Genomic DNA, 25,936 nt, shown 5'->3' on the forward strand with positions numbered 1-25,936 from the left:
TCAGAGTTCCCATTCCATTTATTAGATATGGTTTATAAATAGACACACTCAGACACATATGTTGAAAGTATAAAAAAATACAAGATTACTAGACATTTTAGTGAGGTCTCTTCTTCATTGCTTTTGACACGTTATTTTAACTGAAATGACTAACAAAAATGGAAAATTCATTTATTTTTTCTTACACAGCATAGTAGTTTTCACTTTCACAAATCCATTCATCGAGCAATTACTATCATCAATGTCATGTTAAAATGAGATCAGAGCATAGAAAACAGCGCCACATGCAGCCAGCAACTTTTCACTGAATCTGTACAACACGTCCTGTCAACCAAACAAGTGTAACCCAATGAAACTGATTTTCAAATATATATGTGCTTCAAGTTTCACTGTACTTTGTCTTACAAACTCTAAGGAAAGCTGATATCACAAGGATAAAAGTTGATATGAAGAACAATGATTAATAAGGGGGGGAAACAGCTTATTCAACATTTACTGAGTGACAAATTATTTCAGATATGTTGAGTCATTTGTCAAATGGTGTCAGTCAAACCATTTTTTTAAATAGTTTGGATATTGGCATAACAGCTAGACTGTTGATTTTTTTCTACTCAACTGTAAGTTTCAAATCATTGTCAGTGTGCTGGCAGGGAATTTAGGATTTAGGACACTAAAAAACTAAATCAAGAAATGTACTGTATCTGAAGAGATGAGGCAACATGGCTAAGTTGCATTGATATATGTTTGTAAAACTTCTGCAACCAATGAGCAACGCAAGGGTTCTGATTTGCTAAAACAAAAAAGGACAATATAAATCACACGTAATAAATCTAGTGCAGCACAAATACACAACTAATGTCTTCTTCAAGCATGTATAGCTACTGTGCCAAATCTGGCTCACCTTGTTCTAAGGACAATAACTCCTGCTGCTAATTCTTATATTTTTATTTGTAAATATATCTAAAAATACAACTCATCAACTTCAGTGTTATAGGAAATTGCATGATTTCTTGGTATTATACCAAGTTCTGTTTTTGTAGTAGATAACTCTCACTATTCACAGTGTTTAAAACTAAACAGTACAGGCCAACACCTACTGTGTGGCTGGTAACTGGCACCATTTTAATATCCATTGTGGAGGTCACTTTCAAGTCCAGTAGTGCTCCAGTAATTCTGCAGCGTAGAATTTAAGAACTACTGAATTTAGCCTGTCTCCAAAGTACACTCACACGTTAACTCTCAGTATAGACTCCTACATACGCAACAATAAGATTTGTGTGCCTGTTTTTTAAATAGATGTTTTAAGTAGCACACCTTTCTCTTTTTAAGTTTTTATCATATTTATGATGAGGATTTACGTTGCCACCAAAACTTCCAACATTTTATCTCAGTTTCAACAAAAACTTTCTTTACAGATGTGTATAATATAATATAATATAATATATAACAGAAACAACTCCTTCTACAGGAATGTGGTACTTAACTCATGAAGCAACTTTGCATAGAAAGTATTTACGTAGCTAAGAAAATAATGTTCAATATTTTCCGCCTGATATACCATTAAAGTCACGTATGAAAAATAGTCATGTTGTACTCGCTTACAGAAATTGACTCTCCCATTTAAAGAGGCTATACGTTTAGAAGAACATACAGTTGTTGCTAATAATTTGAAAAAATCAAAATACCAAAATGTCAGCTTAGGTAATCCCTACCAAAGGGAATGTAACAGCAAATGACCAGGATACAGATAAATGACTTGTGGTGGATAAAAAGTATGTACTTGTTAAAAAGATTAAAATAAATAATGCACTGTACTCATTCTGCACCTGACAGGAAATATTCTGAAAAAGAATAATACTGACCAAGCAGACATGAATATATATAATCTTGATAACAAAATACTTATCTACAAATGTTTGTAATTGGATTGATATATAAATATGTGTAACAATATATATGTATTTCTATACATATATATTTACAACAAAGGGTGCACTTAAATAATGTCATCAAGGAGATGTGGCGTGCCTACCCAGTCCAAAGTCCTGGGCTCAGAGGCAGCCATAATCATGCACATAAATTGTTTACCGGTCCTCTTATCAATGGGATATATAGTTGTGGGTGTGAACCTTCTGTTGCTTTCCACAAATTCACAGAGCTGCTGATACACCTGTGGGTATTCGTGGCGCAAGAAAACCCCTCGAATCCTTAACTCCCGTTGTATATTGATAAAACAGATTTCCCTGGCCTTCCTGCCTTCCTCTCCCTCTTTGTCGATATCTGCTGTTCCTGGGGGTGGAGTGAGGATCAGCGTTTCCATGTCACTCTCTTTCTTGTGAACCTTTCTCTCTGGGCTGAAGGAAGCCAGTGCTACCTTTGCATATTTTCTGACAGTTGGAGCTTGGTTCCTTGGTGATGGCCCATCAGGTAATTGCTCACCGACAGCAATAGATACATTCAAGATGAAACATTCGTTTGGGTCATACTCTTTACCAGCTTCCTGCAGCTCCTTACAGTACTCCCCTAGGTTGTCCTTGAAGCTTTCAAGCTCTCGGAGGGACAGGTATGTAGGAGACATAAGTAGACTATCCAGGCCATACTGCAGGAAGTTACTGGATGATGCAGGGTTTGGAAAACCAAGGAAGAGAACTCCTCTACCTCGAGAAAGGTAGCCAACTTTGGCAATACGGGAGAAGGCTTTGTGAACTTCAACAGTCTCCCGGCAGTGTTTGATGATGTGACGACATGTGCTGCCAATCCTTCCATACAGGCAGCTTTCTTTGTGAATGTCCCAGTCCTCCCTGCGACAGTTACGAGAGCAGTAGTAAGTATAGCAACTGTGACAGGATTTAAAATACAGGCAAGCATTGAACAGGGTCTCTGTCCTCCGGCATTTGTTGTTAGAGCACATCATTGTATCGTCCTCATCTGGGCTCTGATCTGGAGAGCACTCATCTGCACTCTTCATTGCATCACTGGTCCCGTCCATGTCTCGAAAAGCATCAGGATTCATTCTTATTGAGGTCGGCTGCTTGTCAAGAGGTGCTGGTTCATCCGCACCTGCCCTTGAGCTCTTTCTGGACAGAGATACTGCTTCTTCCTCATCAATTAACTTCTTTAGTTGATCCAGAATGTCCTCACTTGCTCTTCTACTGGGTGGTTTGTAATCAGTCACAAGATCTGCCAGAAGCTCATCAAGTTGTTCAAGGCTTTGCTGTAGTGAGGCATTGTCATGTGTCTTCTCTTTGGTTGAGCTTTGAAAATCACGCTGAGACAGTTCTGGACCGTCAATGTTTCTGGAGTCAAGAATGTCCCAACTGGCAGACCGTCCCTCAGCCTTATTAAATTTTCCTGGTCGAATGTCATTATCAGTGATTGTTATCTCAGGAGTCACAAACCAGAGTTTACCAGTAGTGCTCTTTGATGTCTCTGTTGGGCTTTTGTCAATTAGTGAGTTATCAGACATTGATAAGGCTGCATAGCGTCTTGGTGAACTGGAGAGATTGACTACCACTGGTTGTGGTTTGTCACCTGTGGCTGCTGCAGGCTTCCTGGATTCAAGAAGATCATCATAGCTCTGACCCCGCTGTACAGGAAGAGGTTGTTCCCTCTCTACACGAGAGTTGAGAATATTGTCCCAGGACCTTGAGTAAGATTTGGAATCTGTGCCAATTCTTTGAGGTTCTACACATGGGTTGGCATACCAGGGAGTTAACACAGGCTCTTGACGGACTCTGGTTGGAGTGACTTGAGATACATAAGAGGCAGGATTGGTGGAGTAACCAGATGCATCTGAGCCATACCAGTCATCTGTTTGTGCCTGAATGACTCTAGCATGTCTTCGGCCCTCCGTGTAATACGCCCTTGCTGGGATATGATGTTCTGGCGGCATTGCATACATGTCGCTGGAATAATAAAACCTTGGCGGAGCAGTCTGGATTTGATAAGTCCTTGGATCATCCCCATAAAATATTCTTGTTGGAGGTGTCTGTATGATGTATGGCCCTGGTTCATTTGCTGCATAGGGTTTGGGATACCCTGTCTGCACAGAGTATGGATAGGTCTCCATCTCAGGATAATAAGGTCTTGTAGCTACAGCATGCACCATTCGAGTCCTTGGATCTTGCACATATTGTACCTTTGGAGTATATGTTTGTCCTGGTGTGTAACGTTCATCATGAAAGTAAGAACTTGGCTGAGGTGGAGCAGTAGTAACATATCTCCCTGGATCATCTGCATAAAAGAACTTGGTTGGCACATTAGGACTGGAATGAGCTCTGCGTTCCCGACCATAGTAATCACCTGATGAAGGCATTCTTTGCAAGGGAATTTCCATGGGTTGTATGTAACTATTTGGCATGCTGCGGGAATATTGATAAGCTTGCCTGCTCTCTGTACCTAATGAATCAGTTGGAGTTGGTGTTCTAGAGTAGGAGAAATGACGTGGCACAGTCAGACTCCTACTCCCCCCACTGTGGTGCCTTTGCCAGGGTATGTCCACTTGAGGTGTAGCCTGTTTTCGTCCTGAATGATGTAATGCTGCATCATCAGGTTTGATGTCCACCCGACACCTGACATGAGGACTAGTTGCTGGTTTATCCAGCCCTCCATCCTCAGAATTATCAGCAGAATAGTGAGGTGAATATTTACTGCTGTCACTCATTTGAGGCTGTAACTTAATGGGATGGACCTCATGCATATGAGCCCTAGTTGCTGCATAGGAGGACTCCCTACGCGGGGATACTTCTGGTCTCCAGCGAGAGTCTCTTGGAGCCCTTTGGGGCTCCCTGCCCTTCCTCCCCGAAGATGAGGACCCTTCAAAAGACACAGGGGTGAGACTAGTCTGGACCCGAGGGGCACTTTTTGACCTGGTCCTTCTTTTCTGTTCAGGGACAACTACCTCACTGGCCATCTCTGCAGACATTGGTTGAGGAGTTAACCTATGGCTGAAAATGTCTGGAGCAGAAAAGCGATATCTCTGCTGGCGGCCCAAGGCATTCCAGGCAACTTCTGGGTTGGCTGCATGCCTATCAGTCTTCCTGTATGGGGACTCCATTTGTGATTTGGGGTACTCCAATGACTTATAGTCAAAGGTACGGCAGTGCCTCTTATTGACTTTGCTCTTACTGTCCTCCAGTGTGCTGTAATTTACAGAATCACATTGTTTGGAGGGTTGCAAGGTCTTGTAGTGTGAAGAAATGGGGACCAGTTTTATCTCTTGATGCACAGTTGATACCAGTATGTCAAGCGGGTCTGTGCGTGTCATCTTAAAGGGACTCCTCTAGTTTTCTCCATCAAGTTGCTTTAATGTTGATGTTGCCTGGAGGGGGGGAAAAATAAATTCAGTCAGTGACATTTATCCAGGCAATATATATTTACTGTGCAGAACTGTGGCAGAAATATAAATTTAGAAAATGTAAATGATTTGTGCTCATATTAAACATGGCAGGTTTGGTTGTGGAATAAAAAGAGATGTAATATAAATTTAGTACAAGGATTTTTGTTCAGGTGGTCAAGGGATGATAAAAAAAAAAGCTACATGGGATTAGAAATCAGTAAACGTGAATGTCTTTGAATGACATCTACAAATGTCAGTTTTTAATGTATAGTATTAGTTCTCAATTGTAAATGGACCTGTACTTGTATAGCCCCTTTCTAGTCTTCCGACCACTTTAAGTGCTTTTACACTACATGCCACATTCACATCCAGTCAGCCATCGAACAGAAACTAACACATTAATACATATTCACAGGGAGCAATTGGGGGTTCAGTATCAGTATCTATCTCACGGATATTTTGAAGTGTGGCGGGAGGAGCCAGGGATCGAACCAACAACATTCCAGTTAGTGGACGACACGCTGTTCCTCTTAGCCACAGACGCCCCTGTATGTTCAGGATTATGCAGAAAAATGAATGAATTTCCACATAATCTTGTGAGAGCGATTTTTCTGTAGTACAGCCTATAGTCAGTGATATGATCTGTTTTATGTGAAAAACCAACAGGCTCTCCCCCCATACCTAACCTTGACTGGGCAATAGTGACTTACTAACTGACACATGGTTCAATTCTACATTTGTGGGGAAACATATAACTTAAATTAGTTTGCCCATGTAGAAATGGGTGATCCACGCAAATGTTATCTGTCTTCACTGAAAATGAAAGTGACTGAAAAGCATTCACAGCTTCTTAAATTCAAAAGACACTGAATACTCCTGGGGTTACTATAAGTGTTTGAAGGGGTAAACTATTCTGAGATCCAGCTAATTTTTTTTTTATTATTTTCTCTGTAACAAGACATTTTAGGGCTAAAATAAGTTTCTCTAATGATTTTTGACTTCACTGATGGCAACAGCATCAAACACATGGCCAAATATAAATACATGAGTCTAAATCTGTATAAAGGAATACAGCACTGGATATTCTAACAACAGGCAATAAAGTGGCAACTACAATGTCTTTTACACATTCCTGCAAAGGAAGAAAAGAAGACAGCTAGCAAGCAAATACATACACGAACAATGCAGGATTTAAAATATATTTAAAAAATATACGCAAAAGGTGCTATTGAGCTTCCAGTGTATCAATCACACAAAAGTCACAAATCTCTGGTGGTGAAGTCAAAGTACAGTTATAGGTCTTTTTTTCCTTTTGTCTCATCAAATTGAGTCTGGCTTGAGTCTGATTCACTCTATGTATGTAATGTAATGTAATGTGATGAGAAAGTATCAGTGTTCTCTTAAGACTATACAGTAAAGCTACAGACCACTGATAGTATATAATTAGTGGACAGATCTTCTGGGTCTGTGAAGTGTCTTAAACCTGCATTCTTTGTAATGGCCAGCTCTATGGACTGCAAAAAACAAGTGTCATAGTATTGATTTTTCTGGATATATGACCTGACTTCTGACTTTATTTATGAGCTCAGTAAACAGTTTCCTAATGATCCTAATGAGTTTATGGTCTCAATCTCTAGTTTCAGTCTTTTTCCATACAGCATGATGTTCATTTAGGGTATGCTTTCGGGCGTGGCTACCTTATGAGTCATTCACAGTGAGTCCGTCCAGCTCAACACACCAAACTCAGATCAAACTATCAAACTAGGCAGTGCTGATCAAATATGAGTCAAGATTATGTCACTGTGCTGACTATTTCTTTCCCCAAATCTTTTCACAAACATATTTTAGTGTACTGTTCATCTGGAATAGGAGATTGTATGTGACCAGGTGAGTCAGCATTGTTTCCTGACAAGTTGAAACTAAGAGTGGTTTGAACATTAAAACCAAGTTCAAGGGGCGCCCAGTTAGCTCAGTGGGTAGAGCTGGCGACACATGTACCAAGGCCTTGCTGCTCCAGGGTTCAAATCTGACCTGCGGCCCTTTGCTGCGTGTCATCAGCCCTCTCTGCCCCCCCTTTCCCCTCACCATCACAAAGGCAATAAAAGCACCCACCCCAAACAAATCTCCAAATGGTAATTTAGTTTTTTTTAGTAAAGTAAACAAGACTTGGTAAATGGAACCGTACTTGTATGGCACCTTTCTAGTCTTTCAACCACTCAAAGCGCTTTTACACTACGTGCCACATTCACCCTTTCACACACATTCACTCAACGATGGCAAAGTCCATCAAACAGAAACTAACACATTCATACACATTCACACACTGATGCACAGCATCGGGAGCAATTTGTGGTTCAGTATCTTGCTCAAGAATACTTCGACATGTGGCGGCAGCAGCCGGGGATCAAACCAACAACCTTCCGATTAGAGGACGACCTGCTTTTCCTCTTCCACAGACATACTTCGGATTTCATAGAATATAAAGCCTATCAAACATTTTGTATAAGAATTTTAAAGAAATTATTGGAATAATACACAATAATATACATTTCACATTATCAACCGATATATATTTCGTGTATTACTAAAAGTCATTATTTTACTATTGAGATGTGGAGGGAAATTGTTGGGTCCTGGTATAAGATGTCGAGGGAAGTGCAGACTTGGTTAATTACATATAGGTGCATTCATGTAAGATGGCACTAAAACTGCAGGAATCAGATATATGCTGAAGATAGGAGTATAGGCACACTCATATACATGCAGTATGAATACCAAATGACTTGGAACCTATTGGAAAATATGATAACATTTATCAACAAAGTACTTGGATCCTCTGCTCCTAATGACATTTGCAAGAATTCATTGGATCCTGGGGCTCTGATTGATTGTTTTTGTTCAGCCCTGCAGGATCCCTGCAAATGCCATTAGGAGAACTAGGAGGAGCCAGAGGAACCTCATGTTTTTACTAATTATCTGTCTCGTGTACTACTGTCAGGATATAGTGAAAGTTTCAGCAAATATGATAAAAAGTTATTTACTACTGCAGCTTTAAGTCAGTGTTTAAAATGCTTCTTGTTGAACCGGTGCAGAGCTGGACTGTATGAACAATCCAGTTATGTTTTCTGATTTTACTGCGTAGTTATAACAACACGATACACAACAGTTTATATTGACTTCTAGAAAGATGAGCAAAAGATAGTAAAAAGCCTGTAAGTTGGTGCCAGTCACTCATGAATTGAAGTGCAGTGAATAATAAATGATGCCATTTGGTGCCTCTGATCACATCATCTGCATCCATTTAACATATGATTAAAAAGCAGCAGTTGAAAAGCGACAGGCATTCTTAAAATATGCAGTTGAGTGGTGGGATTTGTCTATTGTACTCTTAAGTATAAAAACTCATTAATAAAGCAATGACATTTCGAGATGTATACTAATGCTGTAATAAAAAAAATGTGGGTATCTGTTACTCATAAAATCATAATCTGGATTCATAGAAATGAATGCAGGAAATGAAAAAGGGCTGAATTACCAAGATTCAGGAATTAAAAGACTGCTTACATAATAATAAAAAATACAAGCTGCTACAACTTGTGTGAGACCACCACAGGAGAAGGAGCTGACCCAGATCGAGCAACTGGTCAAGCAGAAGCTCAGACCAGAGCAGATGGAGGATGATTATGGTGTTGACATGACTGATGTCTTCCTAAAATCCTGTGGCAACTGCAGCCAAGTGTATTTGTAATTTTTTTTTAAAGAGTATAGCTGTCAGAGTGCAGTAACAGTTCAGTGAGGTCAAATTTAATGACCACAAAACTAAAGTCTTGCTCCAGTCCGCCTACTGTAAACACAAGACTGGACTGGAAATGGATCCAGCAGGCCAGAACACTTGCAGCCCGTTCTCATTCCAAGGTCTTTAAATACCAGCGCTAGTAAGAAAGTAAAATAAGGAAACACTTGGAAAATAGTCAGCTGAGGTCTAAAAAAATATTGCTTGTATTTTAACAGCCATATGAAACATTATTAACCAAAAGATAATTAATAGTAGCCTGAGTGAGATCACAGTGGGTTGCGTGAATAATGTAATCTTGGTTTGACTAGCTGGCGGTGTCAGTTAACCTTTATTGTACAATGAAAGGCCTACATTAATACAATTTTAATAATAGTTGAAAGCTACAGTAGGTACAGTAACTTTTCTAAAAATAACTTTTTGTCATATTTGCTGAAACTCACTATATCTTGACATTAGTACAAAAGACGGATAATCTGTGAAAATATCAGGTTCCTCTGGCTCCTCCTAGTACTCCTAATGGCATTTGCAAGAATCCACCGGGCCTGAATACAAATAACCAATCAGAGCCAAGAAATACATCGCTTAGCCATAACATTACGACCACCTGCCTAATGTTGTGTAGGTCCCCTTTTTGTTGCTAAAACAGCCCTGACCTGTTGAGGCATGGACGCCACTAGACCTCTGAAGGTGTGCCGTGGTATCTGGCACCTGACATATCCTTTAAGTCCTGTAAGTTGTGAGGTGTGGCCTCTATGGATCGGATTTGTTTGTACAGCACATCCCACAGATGCTCAATTGGATTCAGATCTGGGAAATTTGGAGGCCAGTTCAACACCTTGAATTGTTGTTTTGTTCCTTAAACCATTTCTGAATGCCGGCTGTGGCACAGAGGTAGAGCAGATGGTCCACTAATTGGAAGGTTGTTGGTTCCATCGCGGCCTCCCTGCTGCAAGTTGAATATCTTTGAGCAAGATACTGAACCACAAATTGCACCTGAAGCTGCGTAATCACTGAGTGAATGTGTGTGAAAGGGTGAATGTGGCTGTAGTGTAAAAGTGCTTTGTGTGGTCAGAAGACTAGAAAGGTGCTATATAAGTACAAACCATTTACAATTGGTTGTTTTAGTTTAGGCCCAGTGGATTCTTGTGAATAGATAGATAGATACTTTATTGTCCTTCACAGGAAATGTGTCACCGCAGTCTGTACGTAGCTTTCAGACATACATACATAGATAGATACATAGGGACACCACGACATACCATTGCCATTAGAAGTGCTAGAACAAATCAGAGGAACCTGATTGTTGTTTTGTTCCTTGAACCATTTCTGAATGCTGACTGTGGCACAGAGGTAGAGCAGATCGTCCACTAAATGGAAGGTTGTTGTTTCAATCCCTGGCTCCTCCTGCCACATGTCGAAGTGTCCTTGAGCAAGATACTGAACCCCAAATTGCTACCGATGCTGTGCATCGGTGTGTGAATGTGTATGAATGAGTTAGTTTCTGTTTGGGTTTTGCTATCACTGAGTGAATGTTTGTTAAAGGGTGAATGTGGCATGTAGTGTAAAAGCACTTTGAGTGGTTGGAAGACTAGAAAGGCGTTATACAAGTACAGTTCCATTTACCATTTACCATTAATATGCAGACAAGACAACATGGCATGCCAGGAGAGGACGCAGTGACTATTCCATAAACGTGTAAATACCTAGGTTTCAAAGGATTAAAAATAGTATTTTATTTTAGGGTGGCCTGTGAGAAGCTGAAATCTTGCATCCACTTCTCCAGTGAATGTGTAGTAGTGTTAATTCTGGTCAGTGAGCATAGTGAGCACTGTTTTACGGTGCACTGTGGGTATTGAGCTATTCTATGGGCTCTCAGTGCACTGCAACACTGCACCATCGGCACTCAATGCCCTAAAAAATGTTTTTTGCATTTTGACTGTGTGGTGGTCTCTCACTCTGCAAACCTTATTGACCTAGAGCAGAAGGTAACTGGGGGATTTTTTAGGAGCTGAGCTCTTTTCCAGAGCTGTATATGTGCTTGAAGAGACTATGGAGTTAGGGAAACTGAATGGTTGCAGAGGCAGTCTGACTTGTCAGTCACAAGGTAGCCATGGCCTCAAAGCATACCCTGCTTTATGCTCTATTTTACTCTAAATGGGACCATAATTTACTAACTGAACATCATGCTGTATGGAAGAAGGCTAAAACTAGAAGCTGTTTACTGTGCTCATAAATCAAGTGAGAAGTAAGCTCATTTCTCCATAAAACTCAATACTATCATTCTTTTTTGCAGCCAATGGATCTGCCCGCTGCTGGCCATTAGAAAGAATGTAGGTTTAAGATATATAGTCAGTGGTGAGACAGAGAGAGAGAGGCTCGAATTTAAATTGCAATAACTATTATTCAAACGCTGTCAAGGGTACACAAAATCCATGGTTCAGTATATCTCAGTTTTGCTACCAGTCCACACTCCATACTGTGGTCCGTGCTGGACTTAAAGCATCAACCTTCCGGGTTCCCAAGCCAAGTCCCTACAGACTAAACTACTGCAGTATAAATATTAAATGGGGGCTCATTGGCCATAAAGGGTTTAATATGTTGTTGTAATATGTTTTAGCAACTAGTTAGTTAAACACATCTAAATAAAGTTTTTATTTCTGTTCCATATGGCCACTCTCAAACACAAGGCAGAATGTGCGTAACGGTACACTACACCCCAGTATGAAGTAAAGCTTATTGAGAAGCTGCAGTAAGGTGTACCAAGACAACACAATGCATGCAGTAAGGTGTATCAAGATTATGTAACACTTGCAGTAACGTATACTGAGACAATACAATGTTTGCTGTAAGGCGTGTCATGTAATCCATTCAGTAAGGTGTATGAAGATGTATTAGGAAATCCTGAAGGTGTGATTTTCAATAGCATCAAAAGTGCGATGTAATGTATCAAGATTATGTAACACTTGCAATTAGGTGTATCGAGACTATGGAAGGCTTGCAGAAAATGTATGAAGACAATGTAGTGCTTCCAGTGTATCAGGAAGATATAACGCTCCAATTAAGGTGTACCAAGACCATGACACACTTGCAGAAAGGCGTATTAAGATGATGTATGGCAAAGGACGCTTAATAGTGAGGTCAGAGGAGGGGAAAGAAAGACCATGTCTTCCACTCTGTTGCTCCTAGAAAAAATTAGGTTATATGTCAGTCTCCCACTCTCTGATCACACAGCTGAGAGGGTGAGTCAGGCGAGTAACTATATACACTGTGTCCAAAAGAAAGGCAGTGATACTTAGCCACATGCTAAGAATGGGTTGCAAGCTCCATTATAATTTAGTCAGTGAGCTTTGCTTTGTTAGTGCTCTGTGACCCATAGCACTCCAAATAAAGAAGCTGTTAGTTCGGGGTCAAATAATTGGGCCTTTCAAGCCTGAGATGATGAAACTCTCTTACTCAAATCCCTTCAACACTGGGCCAGTGGATTGCAGTTTGCTGCAATCTTGGCCTGAAATTCCATTACTTCTTACCCACAGTTCCATAAAATATCAGTATTATGGCTAGCTTAATGCCAAGAAAACAGCACTGAAAATGTCCTTGTTAAAAATGAATGAAAAAGAGAGTTAGAGTTATGTTGTGTTTAGAATTCGGATTCAGCCACAGATATGTGTGCACCAACCATCATGCCCAAGAAGTGTGGTCCATAATTCATTTTGTTGTAAATGCCAGTAGATTTTGGCCCTATACAATAGCAACATTTCTTCCAATTTTAATTAATGCTGGCTATCGTTAAAATTGTAGTTTCACTAAGAAGATATTGCCTTTATTGACAGCCCCCATCCTCCCAACATCAGGTTAAATTTCCCTTTAGGGCACATTTCCAAACCAATTTTCAATTATTCAAATTACCATGGAATTGCCACACCATGAATAATGATCTGGGGCCCTGGGGGCATTTGCCCAGTTTGAGCAGTTGGCAGTCCAGCATTGCTTTATATCATTCCCTAACTGACAAAATCAAGATGGTGGTGAGTAGCAAAACCAACCACAGAATTCATAAAAGTTCCCTTGGTAACCTAGAATCACTGTGCACAGGTTTGTGCGCTCCATCTTTTTGTTTTTTGCTCATGATTGTTCCTTATGACACTGGAGTAGCTTCTTGCATCCTGTGCCTCAGCCTCTGGACTGAAGTATGCCATTACATGTGAGCTGGTTGCTGACTCTTCAGCTCTGTAAATGCTGTTTCCTGCTCCGTTTCCCGCATCCATTTGCAGTATTGCCTCATGAGTCTCATCAATGCTTCTGATATAGTGGCCACATCGGAGATAAATCTGCCACTGTAGTTCACTAGCCCCAGGATGCTTCTGCTACACTTGTTGGACAGCCTGTGTTCTCTACTACATTTACAGCTTTGATTTTGTTGCTGCACTGCTATTTCACACATTATGTAAACCCTAAACACAAGATCAGTCTGAAAGAATTGACACTTCTTGCTATTGAGTGTCAGCTGCCCTTCTTGTAATCATCAATGAACAATGATGTCAGGAGAGATGTTATGAAATCCTGTAATGTCCTGTATAAATATGAAAAAAGACTGCAAAAGTCTCTGCTGCAGATACGATTTTACAAATCAGGCATATCCTTTTTATAACCCCTCTACTACTATTGAGAACTATGTGATGTCCCTGGCTCAGACAGCAAGGAACTTGGGTGTGACACTGGATGACCAACCAGACTACTGTAACCTTTGCACCCTGCACTAGCTACCTGCTTGAATCTGAGTCACTGGTATTTGCCATGGTCAATCCCATACAACCTAGCCTGTCTACTACACTCTGCTACTGCCAGACGGCTTGCTACTGTTACCACTCAACAATCACAACTGTTTGCTGTCCTGGCTCCACAATGGTGGAATAAGCTCCCCACTGACACTAGAGTTTGCCAATGCCAATGCCAGTGCCTAAAATGCGGTATTGGGTATCAACGAGTACAAGTGTCTGCACTGATCTTATATCACATTACTTATTTGCTGCGAAACAGGATCCTGCCCTATTCGCCATTTATTTTCCCCAGGATAGCAAAGTCATGACCTGCCCTGCTCTGACCAATTGTTTACCTGAGCCAGGCCATACAACAATAGCAATCATACAGGCTTAGCAGTAGACGCTTGTTAATAATAACACATAAGGGTCTGTCTGTCTGTCTGTCTCTCTCTCTTTCTGTCTGTCTCTCACTATGTCTCTCTGTCTCTCTTAATTCAATTCAAATGGCTTTATTGGCATGACGTAACACTGTACATTTTTCCAAAGCAAGCGTTTGGAATTAAAAATAATAATAACAATAAAGGAAAACAATATTTACAATAAATTAATTATAATCTATACTGTTGGTAACACTGTAACTATGATTGACTCAAACACAATCACAGTCACAATCAATAAGTAATTAATTATAATGAATCAATTAATCAGTTTGTGTCAACTAAAAATGTCATTAAAACAGTAGTAAAGTAACAGGCTACAGTTAAAACAAGTAGTCTGTTACTGAATGAAAATAATATATTAAAAATTAAAATAAACAAATAAAATAGTAAGTGTGTGTTAGAAAATGAAAATAATATATATATATATATATTAGTTTAGTTAGAGTTTCCACTGGTTGTCCTCAGTTCGTGGCATGAGGAGACATATTTTGCAGCAATAATTTGACTTTTGGGCATTTCTCCCAGTAAATAGGGGAGTTTCTGTGTGTCTGATATAAATTCGAATTCAGGGTATATTTGGGAAATGTTTGCGAATTGTTTTTCTCTTAAGGTTTTACATTTAGAGCATGAGGTCAGAAAGTGCAGCTCTGTTTCTACCTGTCCTCTGTCACACTGGGAGCAGTCTCTCCTCTTCTGGTAGCCAATTCTGTCTGTGGCGACCTTTTTCTATGGCCAGGCTGTGTTCACTCAGTCTGTATGTTGTCAACATTTTTCTTAGTTTAGGACATTTTATTGTGCTCAGGTAATTTGCCAGTGTGAATTCTCTTTTTAGGGTCAGATAACATTGTAATTTACTTTGTGTTTAGGTTGTTTCTTTCCAGTATTCAATATATATTTCTTTTTGCTTGTTGATAATTGGGTTTAGTCTAATTGAGTTGGTGTTGCTGTCCTGAGGCTGTTGGGGACATGTTACTGCAGAGAGCCTCAGGACTAGGGGTGGGCAAAAAATAATATCTCGTTATTTTTGGGGATTTGGGCGATAACGATAATCAGTCGATATCCTTTAAAATGTGATTGGAATTGTCTGAGTTAGGGCTTGTGTCCACCAAATGCGTTTTTAGCACTAAGAGAGCTCAACGTCTCACGTCTCGGCACTAAATCATCTGAAGTACCGGAAGCTTCAGGGACTGGAGGTGTTTGCATTTTCTCTCTACCATCACAACGCGCTGCTAAACTGTTGCAAGGAGGATGCTAGCAAGAGGTCACGTGATCACGTCATGTGATCACGTAGGCCCGCTAGTGTGACTGAATCCTGCCATGCTGTAGAGGGCGTTGCTGCACTATACAGTAAGTGGATGTGAGGAGTTTCCACGTGCGTTTCAATATTTTTGGCGAAGTAATTTAAATACTCGATAATGGAAATTTGCACATCGTCAAAACAACAATGACGAACGATATATATCGCCCACCTCTACTCAGGACCAGCTGGCTGAGGGGACTCTTCTCTGGTTTCAGCTCCTGGTATGTTAGGGCTTTGTGATGGTATGTCTGGGGGTTAACTGATTTTAAGTGATTGTAAAATTTTATTGATCTTTTCTGTATTTTTAGTAGGAGGGGGTATTGGCCGAGCTCTGCTCTGCACAGATTATTTGGTGTTTTTCTCTGCACCTGCAGGATGCTCTTACAGAACTCGGTGTGGAAAGATCTCTCTCTCGCTCTCGCTCTCTCTCTCTCTCTCTCTCTCTCACCCCAACTGGTCGAGGCAGATGACCACCCACCTAGAGCCGAAGGATCTGTCCTAGGTTTCTGCCTCTTAAAAGGCAGTTTTTCCTTGCCCCCATCGCCAAGTGCTTGCTCATGATGGTACTGTGTTGGGTCTCTGTAAATGTTATAAGTTTATAATAAGAGTTCGGTCAAGACCTGCTCTATTTGGAAAGTGTCCTGAGATAACTTCTGTTATGAATTGGCACTATACAAATAAAATTGAATTGAATTTAATTGAATTGAAATTGAATATCCATTTTATAACGTATATGTATAGGATCTGTACTCGGTATCGGCCCATACGCAAAGTTCAGGTTTTGGAACATCTCTAATTGACACTGGGACAACAGAAAGTACTACACATCTTCCATCGCAGAAAACTCAACAGACTGCACCTTGGCTTATAAAAATCTAATATTGTTTCTTAATGTAGTACTTGAATCAGCATTTTTAGTTAAAGTTGGTGTACTTGCATGATTCTTGCAATTTTTGGGTTGTCTCCCCAATTTTAAGTCGCTTTGGGTAAAAATAGCTAAATAAATGTAATGTAATATAATGTAATACATCAGTCACTTATAACACCATAGACCTGTGTGCATCACAAATGTGGCTAGTGGCTGGGACTTGCTCCATCTGAAGCTCCATTTGCAAATGTGCATCGCATTCACTAAAGAAACTTTTAATATAAATTAGCTAGCTAGTTAGCTTGAGTTTTGCTATCTTAAGATTTGCCGATATATATATATATATATATAAGAAGTTTAATTTTTTTTATGTTGTGTGGATGTGTCTGAGCACGTTCTAGAGCCCGACCGATAAAGGATTTTTAAGGCCGATACCGATACAAATATTTGGTGATTTAAAAATCCGATATTCCGATATATCGGCTGATATATATTTAAGTTGTATTAATAGACTTGGTAAGCTTCATAAATATAACTTTGGACAAGACTGGGAAAAAAATTATTCTGTTAAGTTCTATAAGTTCCGATAAATAACAACAGCAAAATATAAACTATATACCAGGGGTGTCAAAGTCATTTTGGTTCAGGGGCCGGACCAGTAAAATTAAGGTATTATTACCTATAAATAGCAACAACCCCTAATTGTTATCTTCGTTTTATTGCAAAGAAATAGAAATACATTCTGAAAATGATCACATTTAATAAACTTTCTTTTCATAAAACATTATGAACAACCTGAATTTTCTTAAGGAAAATAAGTGCAATTTCAACAATATATTATATTAATTTCATTTACACATGTGCATTACAATTTAAAGATGAGTGGATGTGGATCTACAAAGCCACAGAACATTAAGTAACATGTACCTGGAACTGAACAATAATATCAGGGTAACTTTCTCTTACACTTAATAATAATTAAAACAACTTGTCAAGATCTAGAAATTATTTTAAATTTACATACATTTTCACATCTGTGCATCTGTGAAAATGCGTGCTTTGACACAGTAAGTGTCCTAACCCTAACCCATACTTAGACACAGTAAGTGTCCTAACCCTAACCCATACTTAGACACAGTAAGTGTCCTAACCCTAACCCATACTTAGACACAGTATTTTCACAGAGCAAAAGTGTCTGAAGCAGCATTTTACATGAAGTAGGTTTACTCACTGTTTAGTTTGCTAAGTTTAGTCTCCTTTTTGACAAAGTCATTTTGACTAATGAGTGTTATAAGAGGAATAGAGGAGCGTAACGTGTGCATGGTAGAGCGCGAGAGAGAGAGCGTAGCGGGCGGGAGCGGGCGGTGAACGGCAGCAGAGCAGTAAGTTATCAGGTCTAGCAGTAAATGTACAGTGTGAGTTACAGTTGTCGGTGAATAAAGTTTAATAAAGCATTGTGCTAGGTTCAATGGGAGTTTGACACCTCTGTGTTAAACCGACAGTCAGTCAACTATACTGTAACTAACGTACTAGCTAAATCCGTTTCACTCTCAGCTTACACGTAACAGCAGCAAAACTGGACATGGTAGTCATGAATTTAGTCATGCTTGTTGAGTTTAGAGAACTGATGGGGATGTTCTTTTAATTGTTATTCAAGCAATGTATGTCTCGTGACAGTTGCCAACTTACTATGAACACACTTCACCGATAACTCGTTCGCTCTGCCCGACTCTGGCTGATCAGCTGGTTGGAGGGTTTGTTTGTAGTGTTGCCAACAGGGACGTTGTAGAGTACCCTCTGGTGGACAAACTATGCAACGCCAACACTCATAACATGGTTGAAGGGTGTTTCGTCCGTTTTTATTTTATTTTTTAAAATATTAATTTATCGGCCATTATAAATGCCGATACTGATAGTTTGGAAAATGCCTAATATCGGCCGATAATATCGGGTCTCTAGCACGTTCAATGTCACTTTTATCGTTTAACTATCTTCAAAATGTGGTGGTCTTTTCAACAGATTAGCCTTGTACATGGCTTATCTAGTAGAGTACAGGAAAGGAGAAAGTTGACAGAGGTTCTAAACAAGGCTTGCTCAACAGAGTAAAAAGGGGCGGGACTTAGGATTGGTTAATTGTGCATGTTGGCTCCAAGTGTAAACCTATCGTGACATCACCCATTGGTTGTTGGCATAGTGTTTTGAAGCCCGAAGTTTGGTGTGGAATGGTCTTCGCCATGACAATTAGATGGAGCCAGCGGAGTAGAGCTGTTGAGCTGCTCTCATTGGCTGCGCAGTTTCAACTCCTAGTCCCATACAGCAGTTGCCAGGTCACACATGATCTAGTATTCCAGATAAACAGTACACTAAAATATGTTTCTGAAACAATTTTAGGTGAGAAACAGTCAACGCAGTAACTAATCTTGATTCATATTTGATCAGCACTGCCTAGTTTGACAGTTTGATCTGAGTTTGGTGCGTTGAGCTGGACGGACTCATTGAGAATTACCTGTCAGTCACAAGGTAGCCACGCCTTAAAGCATTCTCTGCTTTATCATCTATTTTACTCTAAATGGTAAATGGATGGTAAATGGACCTGTACTTGTATAGCGCCTTTCTAGTCTTCCGACCACTCAAAGCGCTTTTACACTACATGCCACATTCACCCTTTCACACATTCACTCAGTGATGGCAAAGTCCATCGAACAGAAACTAACATTCATACACACTCACAACCGATGCACGGCATCGGGAGCAATTTGGGGTTCAGTATCTTGCTGGATACTTCGACATGTGGCACCAGGAGCCGGGGATCGAAACCCACAACCTTCCGATTAAGGAACGACCCACTCTGCCTCTGAGCCACAGTCGCCCAAATGGGATCACCATTTACTAAATGAACATTATAATGTATGGAAGAAGACTGAAACTAGAGACTGAGACTATAAACTCATTAGGAAACTGTTTACTGAGCTCATAAATCAAGTCACAAGTCGGCTCATTTCTGCATTAGTGTGCATGGTATCAGTTTTTTTATCGAACCCAGACCTAGGAGCTCTGTCCATTATATATACTGTCAAGGGTTGGCTCACTCTGATATACTAAATGGAACAGAACTTTATTTAGTGTCTACTACTACTATTATGACTACTATTTCATGTAAAAATGACAACTGTGAAAAAGGTCTATTGTGACAGGACTGTGACAGAAGCTCTGGTTTACCCTAAGGAAGTAAGATGTGCTACAAGCTACCACCCTAACCCTCTCCACAACCTTACTCTGCGGGTGTGGGGGAGTGGAGGAGGCTACATTACAAGCACATTTTCTGCTTCGGCACTGAACATTAGCACTGTACATGAATAGTGTACAACAAAATCACCCTCTACGAACATAATTTATGTGTATATACATGTATATTGGGCTGATTATAGCTGAAATTAAGAAACCAAACCCATAAGACAGGGTTTAAATGCAGCAGTGTCGAGACAGCTATAATCCTCAGCTGCATAGAAATGACTGAGAATGGGATAAAGAAGAGTCAAAAACACATCTGCACAGACAGCAAACTGATCAGAAACCATAAAAGGTTCATATCAAAGGTTCTACGGAGATATAAATACCAAGGTTGCTCTATGTTCACAAATTTGATCAAAGGCAAGAAAACACTCACTCTCTCTACTAAGATATTACATTTACGTCAGTAAATACCCCACCTGTAAATTTTTAAACTTTAAAAAACGCTAACATGTGGCTAAATTTGACTACAGAAGTCGTCTTTGAAAGGCGAGAAAGATGGAAAGACACTGTGGGTTGGAGGCTTGAAGATATTTAAGTCTCATTCCCAGCATCGAGGCCATGTTCAGGCCCGGTGCATACTTGCAAATCCCATTAGGACGACTAGAAGGAGCCAGAAGAACCAGATTTTTTCACTGATTATCTGTCTCATGTACTACTGTCAGGATATAGTGAAAGTTTCAACAAATATGACAGAAAGTTATAACTAAAGAAGTTACCTACTGCAGCTTTAAACACAGAGCAAATCTAAAGAAGAAATATGTGAAATGCGTAGTCCACTCCTTTTTGTTTCATTTTTAATGTAATTAGAGAGTACCGGGCGCCCGGTTAGCTCAGTGGGTGGAGCTGGCTACCGATGTACCAAGGCTGAGTCCTTGCTGCAGCGGCCCAGGGTTCGAATCTGACCTGCAGCCCTTTGCTGCGTGTCATCCCCTTTCTCTCTGCCCCCCTTTCCTGTCTGTCATCAGCTGTCACTATCATAAAGGCAATAAAACCCCCAAAAAATACTTTAAAAAAGAAAGAGTGCCTACCCCTATACTTTATATTTTTGTTCTTTGGTTAACTACAATACTGTTTTCAGACATTTATCGACACCAAACCCCTGTGCCGCCACTGCATTGGTTTCAGCAAGTCATTATGGAGCTTTGATTTGAATTTTGCCTTCATTTACACAAAGTTTTTATTTATTTTTTTACTTTTGACACCCTTCGTGTGACCAGTCATTGAGCCTGCACAATAGGCTACTTTAACAGTGGATTCATTCACAGATGAACAGAAAATGAGGCTGAGATTCGCATGGCACAGCCTTTATCCTACCGCAAGTCTTGCATTAAAAATATTTCAAAAAATGTAAGAAATATAGAAAACAGACAGGGATAAAAGCTGAAGGAATAGCTTGAAGTGACTAACTTCCTAATTGATATGTTTGTAGGCATTAGATTTGTGTTGGGTTTGGCCTCTGCTGCAGTTTCACTCCATCACTATCTTGTCTACAGAGACATACTGTACCCATATTTGGCCACCTGGGTACTGCAGGCTGAAAGAGAGCTCCTCTCTATTGGTCTCACTGTATTGAATGAATAATACAAAGATAGCACTGAAATTGCTCGTTGATAAATTGGTGAGTAAATGAAATAAAAACAATTATAGGAACACATGGTTCAGCTTTTATGTGACATTTTGCTGCGTTTTATATTTCATATCATTATAAACAGAACACTTGGAGTTATCTGGTTGGTATGTTTTGACACAGCAAGAAAATGGTCAACATGTCGGGCAATGTAAGAGGATTAGGGCCACACATGAAAAATGTAAGTTCTTAAGTTCAGAATTTGGGGTTTAAATACAGAATTTATAGCTGGTTTAAATCCAATTAATCAGATCGATCTCAGTTTGTACATGTTAACGATGAATCCTCCATCTACACTGAAGTTAGTCATGGAGTTCCTCAAGATTCTGTGCTTGGAATTCTGACTTTAAATCTCAGAATAAAGTCAGAACTCTGACTTCAGAGCTAAATCTTTCACGTGGCTTTAATCTCCTTCCATAATGGGCAGACGGATTTAAGAAGTTCTTAAAATTGTACAATTAATACAAAAAAATAACACAATTAAACTAAATGTTTGTATTTTTGTTGCACAATTTTTTTTATTGTAGAATTGACTGTAGCTGGATATAATTGATCTATCTATCTATCTATCTATCTATTTATCCATCCATCTATACACACACATTGTGGCCTCTGTACTCTGCAGCAGCTAGGCTATCCTGCCGGTCTTCTCATGACTAAATAAGAACAACCTATGCAACCTGTGTAACACTGCAACAGTGCAGTGCTGGTGGGGGCTGTCTTATTAGAAATGAAATGAACTTGGCTCGCAGAGAAATGCATCAAAGTCCGAACAAAACGTCGCATTGACGCGCTGAGCTAGCAAGCACTGCGTACTATCTCCTGACTGCTGCTGCTGCATGAAGAGCTGCTGCCTACAGCCAGAATCCTGATGAGGATGATGTCAGTGTTCGAGGATGGGAACACATTAGTCCAACATCAGCCATCAGGGAAATGACTACAGTGGACTGTAATGAGCAGGACACTGCACCCCCCACTCCCCCCCATGCAGCCACACACAGAAAGACACGCTTTTGCAAACGCTCCGAATGGTTGGATGCCATTTGATATGTGCACAAATTGGGTTGCACAATCCGTGTCGGGCTCAATCAGTTTGACCGTCGCAGTGATGTCAAATTAAACCAAAATGAAGGCGATCCAACGCGATGCCCTGCAGTATTATCTGATCCTTCCTGTAGCCGTGCACAGAGCACGACAACATGGTAGGCTGCTGCAAATCAAAAGCTCCATGTCTTACCGCATCAGTCCTGACTCCCAGCCTGGGCTTATCCATTTTTTTTGCCGGGGATGTGATACGAGGCAGTGCGTTAGTGGTTTCCCAATGACGACATCGGACATGTGCAAAAGGTAAAGCTGCAATATCCGCCTTATTGGTCAGACTCTCCTCCTCCCTAACGTTACATGGTTGGTGGATTGCTGCGCAACCCCGCTGCACCATCCACATCTACTGTACGTGGCCGCAACCACAACCCACCCTGCCTCTCTCTCTCTCTCTCTCTCTCTCTCTCTTTCTCTCTCTCGCCTGCAGCACTGATAGGAGCACGCTTTAAACCAACGCCAAGCAGACTGATTGCCTCCTCCATCTGTTTGCCTGTGACGAACATATTTTCATAAAGGAAATCTGTTGTGCACATTCATGCTCCCATCAGGAGGGAATCTGTCAACGGTGACCCCCCTTGACCTAGCCCTTATGCACGTACTGTGTATGTTGAAGCAGATCAATCAGAGATTAACAGTGAATTAATCAGCAATAGTCTTGATAATTGCCTAAAGATCCCATCCAGACATCTACTACAACCTATACACAGTCTGCTTGGAACAATAATGTGTGTCTGATATGTTTTTTCCCACAAGAAAAATAGAATTTCCACATTAAAATCCTTAAGAAGTCATCTACTCCTTCTACCTTATTAAATATTCCAGAATCTCTGAATATGCAAATGTTGTTAATTTTTTCCTGCAAGACACAAGATGTCTCCTACTTAAGTCCATTCTCAGTGTATGTGCACTGGAGGCTTCAGGTTTGTACATCACACTGTAGAAGTTGCATACTGGACCAGGATTGATATGGATTAAAGGCGCAGTAGGTAACTTTTATAAAAAATTACTCTTTGCCATTTGCTGAAACTGGCATTTGCGAGAATCAACTGGGCCTGAATAAAAACATCCAAGAGAAATAGTTGATTGTTGAGTCTCATTCCCAGGGTTTACATTTTTTCACAGATTATTCAATTCAATTCAATTCAATTTTATTTGTATAGCGCCAATTCATAACAGAAGTTATCTCAGGACACTTTTCAAATAGAGCAGGTCTAGACCGAACTCTTTAACATTAATTACAGAGACCCAACAGTACCACCATGAGCAAGCACTTGGCGACAAGGGCAAGGAAAAACTGCCTGTTAAAAGGCAGAAACCTAGGACAGATCCTCCGGCTCTAGGTGGGTGGTCGTCTGTCTCGACCAGTTGGGGTGAGAGAGAGAGAGAGAGAGACAGCCAGACAGACAGACAGACAGGTGCACAGCAACAACATTTGGCAATGGCAGTCAAGCAGGACCATGGCAGGAGGCTCCACCAGGATCCATGAGAACCTGCGAGACGAGAAAGCACAAGAACTCCGGGGAAGAAGTGAAGTTAGTAACATGCATTAAAGGGACATGAATGAGTGCAGAAAGAGAGAGGAAGAGAGTAGCTCAGTGCACCATGGGAAATCCCCCGATAGTCTAGGCCTATAGCAGCATAACTAAGGGATGGTTCAGGACTCACCTGATCCAGCCCTAACTATAAGCTTTATCAAAGAGGAATGTCTTAAGCCTACTCTTGAATGTGGTGAGGGTGTCTGCCTCCCGAACCACAACTGGAAGCTGGTTCCACAGGAGAGGAGCTTGGTAACTGAAGGCTCTGGCTCCTGTTCTACTTTTAGAGACTATAGGAACCACAAGTAGCCCAGCATTCAGAGAACGTAATGTTCTAGTGGGGTAATAGGGTACTATGAGCTCTTTAAGATATGAAGGGGCCTGACCATGAAGAGCTTTATAGGTGAGGAGGAGGATTTTAAATTCAATTCTACATTTTATAGGGAGCCAATGCAGAGTAGCTAGTACAGGAGAGATGTGATCTCTTTTTCTAGTTCCTGTCAGTACTCGTGCTGCAGCGTTCTGAATTAATTGGAGCGTTTTAATGGACTTATTGGGGCAACCTGATAATAAAGAGTTGCAGTAATCCAGCCTTGAAGTAACAAATGCATGGATTAGTTTTGCTGCATCTGTCTGTGATAGTATGTGTCTAATTTTTCTAATATTACGTAAATGAAAGAAGGCAGTCCTAGAGGTCTGCTTTATGTGGGAGTTAAATGACAAATCCTGATCAAAGATAACTCCAAGATTCCTGACAGTGGTGCTAGAGGCCAAGTTAATGCCATCTAGAGTAACTATATCTTTAGACCGTGAGGTTTTTGGGGCCAAGAACAAGAATTTCGTTTTTTTCTGAGTTTAACATCAGAAAATTGCAGGTCATCCAGGATTTTATGTCCTTAAGACATGTTTGTAATTTAGATAATTGATTAATTTCATTGGGTTTGATTGATAGATATAACTGGTTTTAGCCAACTATAGACCGATTTCTAACCTCCCGTTCCTCTCTCAGATTCTGGAGAAAGTAGTCGCCAAAGAGTTGTGTGACTTTCTACATAACAATAGTTTATTTGAGGATTTTCAGTCAGGATTTAGAGTTCATCATAGCACAGAGACAGCTCTGGTTAAAGTTAATAATGACCTTCTGACTGCTTCTGACAATGGACTTGTCTCTGTACTTGTATTATTAGATCTTAGTGCTGCATTTGACACCATTGACCATGATATTCTTTTACAGAGACTTGAGCATCAAATTGGCATTAAAGGAACTGCCCTAAGCTGGTTTAAGTCATACTTATCAGATCGTTCTCAGTTTGTACATGTTAACGATGAATCCTCCATAAATACTAAAGTTAGTCATGGAGTTCCACAAGGTTCTGTACTTGGACCAATACTATTTACTTTATATATGCTCCCTTTAGGCAACATTATTAGGAATCACTCCATTAACTTTCACTGTTATGCAGATGATACGCAGTTATATCTATCAATCAAACCCAATGAAATTAATCAATTATCTAAATTACAAACATGTCTTAAGGACATAAAATCCTGGATGACCTGCAATTTTCTGATGTTAAACTCAGAAAAAACCGAAATTCTTGTTCTTAGCCCCAAAAACCTTAGAGACTCATTGTCTAAAGATATAGTCACTCTAGATGGCATTAACTTGGCCTCTAGCACCACTGTCAGGAATCTTGGAGTTATCTTTGATCAGGATTTGTCATTTAACTCCCACATAAAGCAGACCTCTAGGACTGCCTTCTTTCATTTACGTAATATTAGAAAAATTAGACACATACTATCACAGACAGATGCAGAAAAACTAATCCATGCATTTGTTACTTCAAGGCTGGATTACTGCAACTCTTTATTATCAG

General features: G+C 40.2%; 2 protein-coding genes and 1 long non-coding RNA gene across 3 annotated transcripts in view; 1 reads left to right on the top strand and 2 right to left on the bottom strand.

Annotated features, from left to right (window-relative positions):
• ajm1 (apical junction component 1 homolog) lies at positions 1–22,910 on the bottom strand. Its single transcript, XM_051412264.1, has 2 exons — positions 22,661–22,910; positions 1–5,320 (listed from the first exon to the last, which is right to left on the bottom strand). Exon 2 carries the CDS (start codon positions 5,264–5,266, stop codon positions 1,997–1,999), a length of 3,270 nt encoding a protein of 1,089 aa, XP_051268224.1. The 5' UTR covers positions 5,267–5,320; positions 22,661–22,910; the 3' UTR covers positions 1–1,996.
• Positions 1–25,936, bottom strand: part of LOC127370398 (uncharacterized) — a 143,636-nt gene that overhangs the window by 19,218 nt on the left and 98,482 nt on the right. The gene's annotated exons all lie outside the window — the stretch shown is intronic.
• LOC127370381 (major intrinsically disordered NOTCH2-binding receptor 1-like) overlaps positions 22,680–25,936 on the top strand; it is a 19,521-nt gene continuing 16,264 nt past the window's right edge. The window contains exon 1 of the mRNA XM_051412392.1: positions 22,680–22,770. The gene's annotated coding sequence lies outside the window, so the exon portion shown is untranslated. The remainder of the gene's footprint in view (positions 22,771–25,936) is intronic.

Source organism: Dicentrarchus labrax, unplaced genomic scaffold, assembly GCF_905237075.1.
Source record: "Dicentrarchus labrax unplaced genomic scaffold, dlabrax2021, whole genome shotgun sequence".
In the NCBI taxonomy this organism is placed as follows: domain Eukaryota; kingdom Metazoa; phylum Chordata; class Actinopteri; family Moronidae; genus Dicentrarchus; species Dicentrarchus labrax.

Coding starts and splice junctions, on each gene's coding strand:
- ajm1 (XM_051412264.1), bottom strand. CDS start 5,266: ATGACACGCACAGACCCGCTTGACATACTGGTATCAACTGTGCATCAA.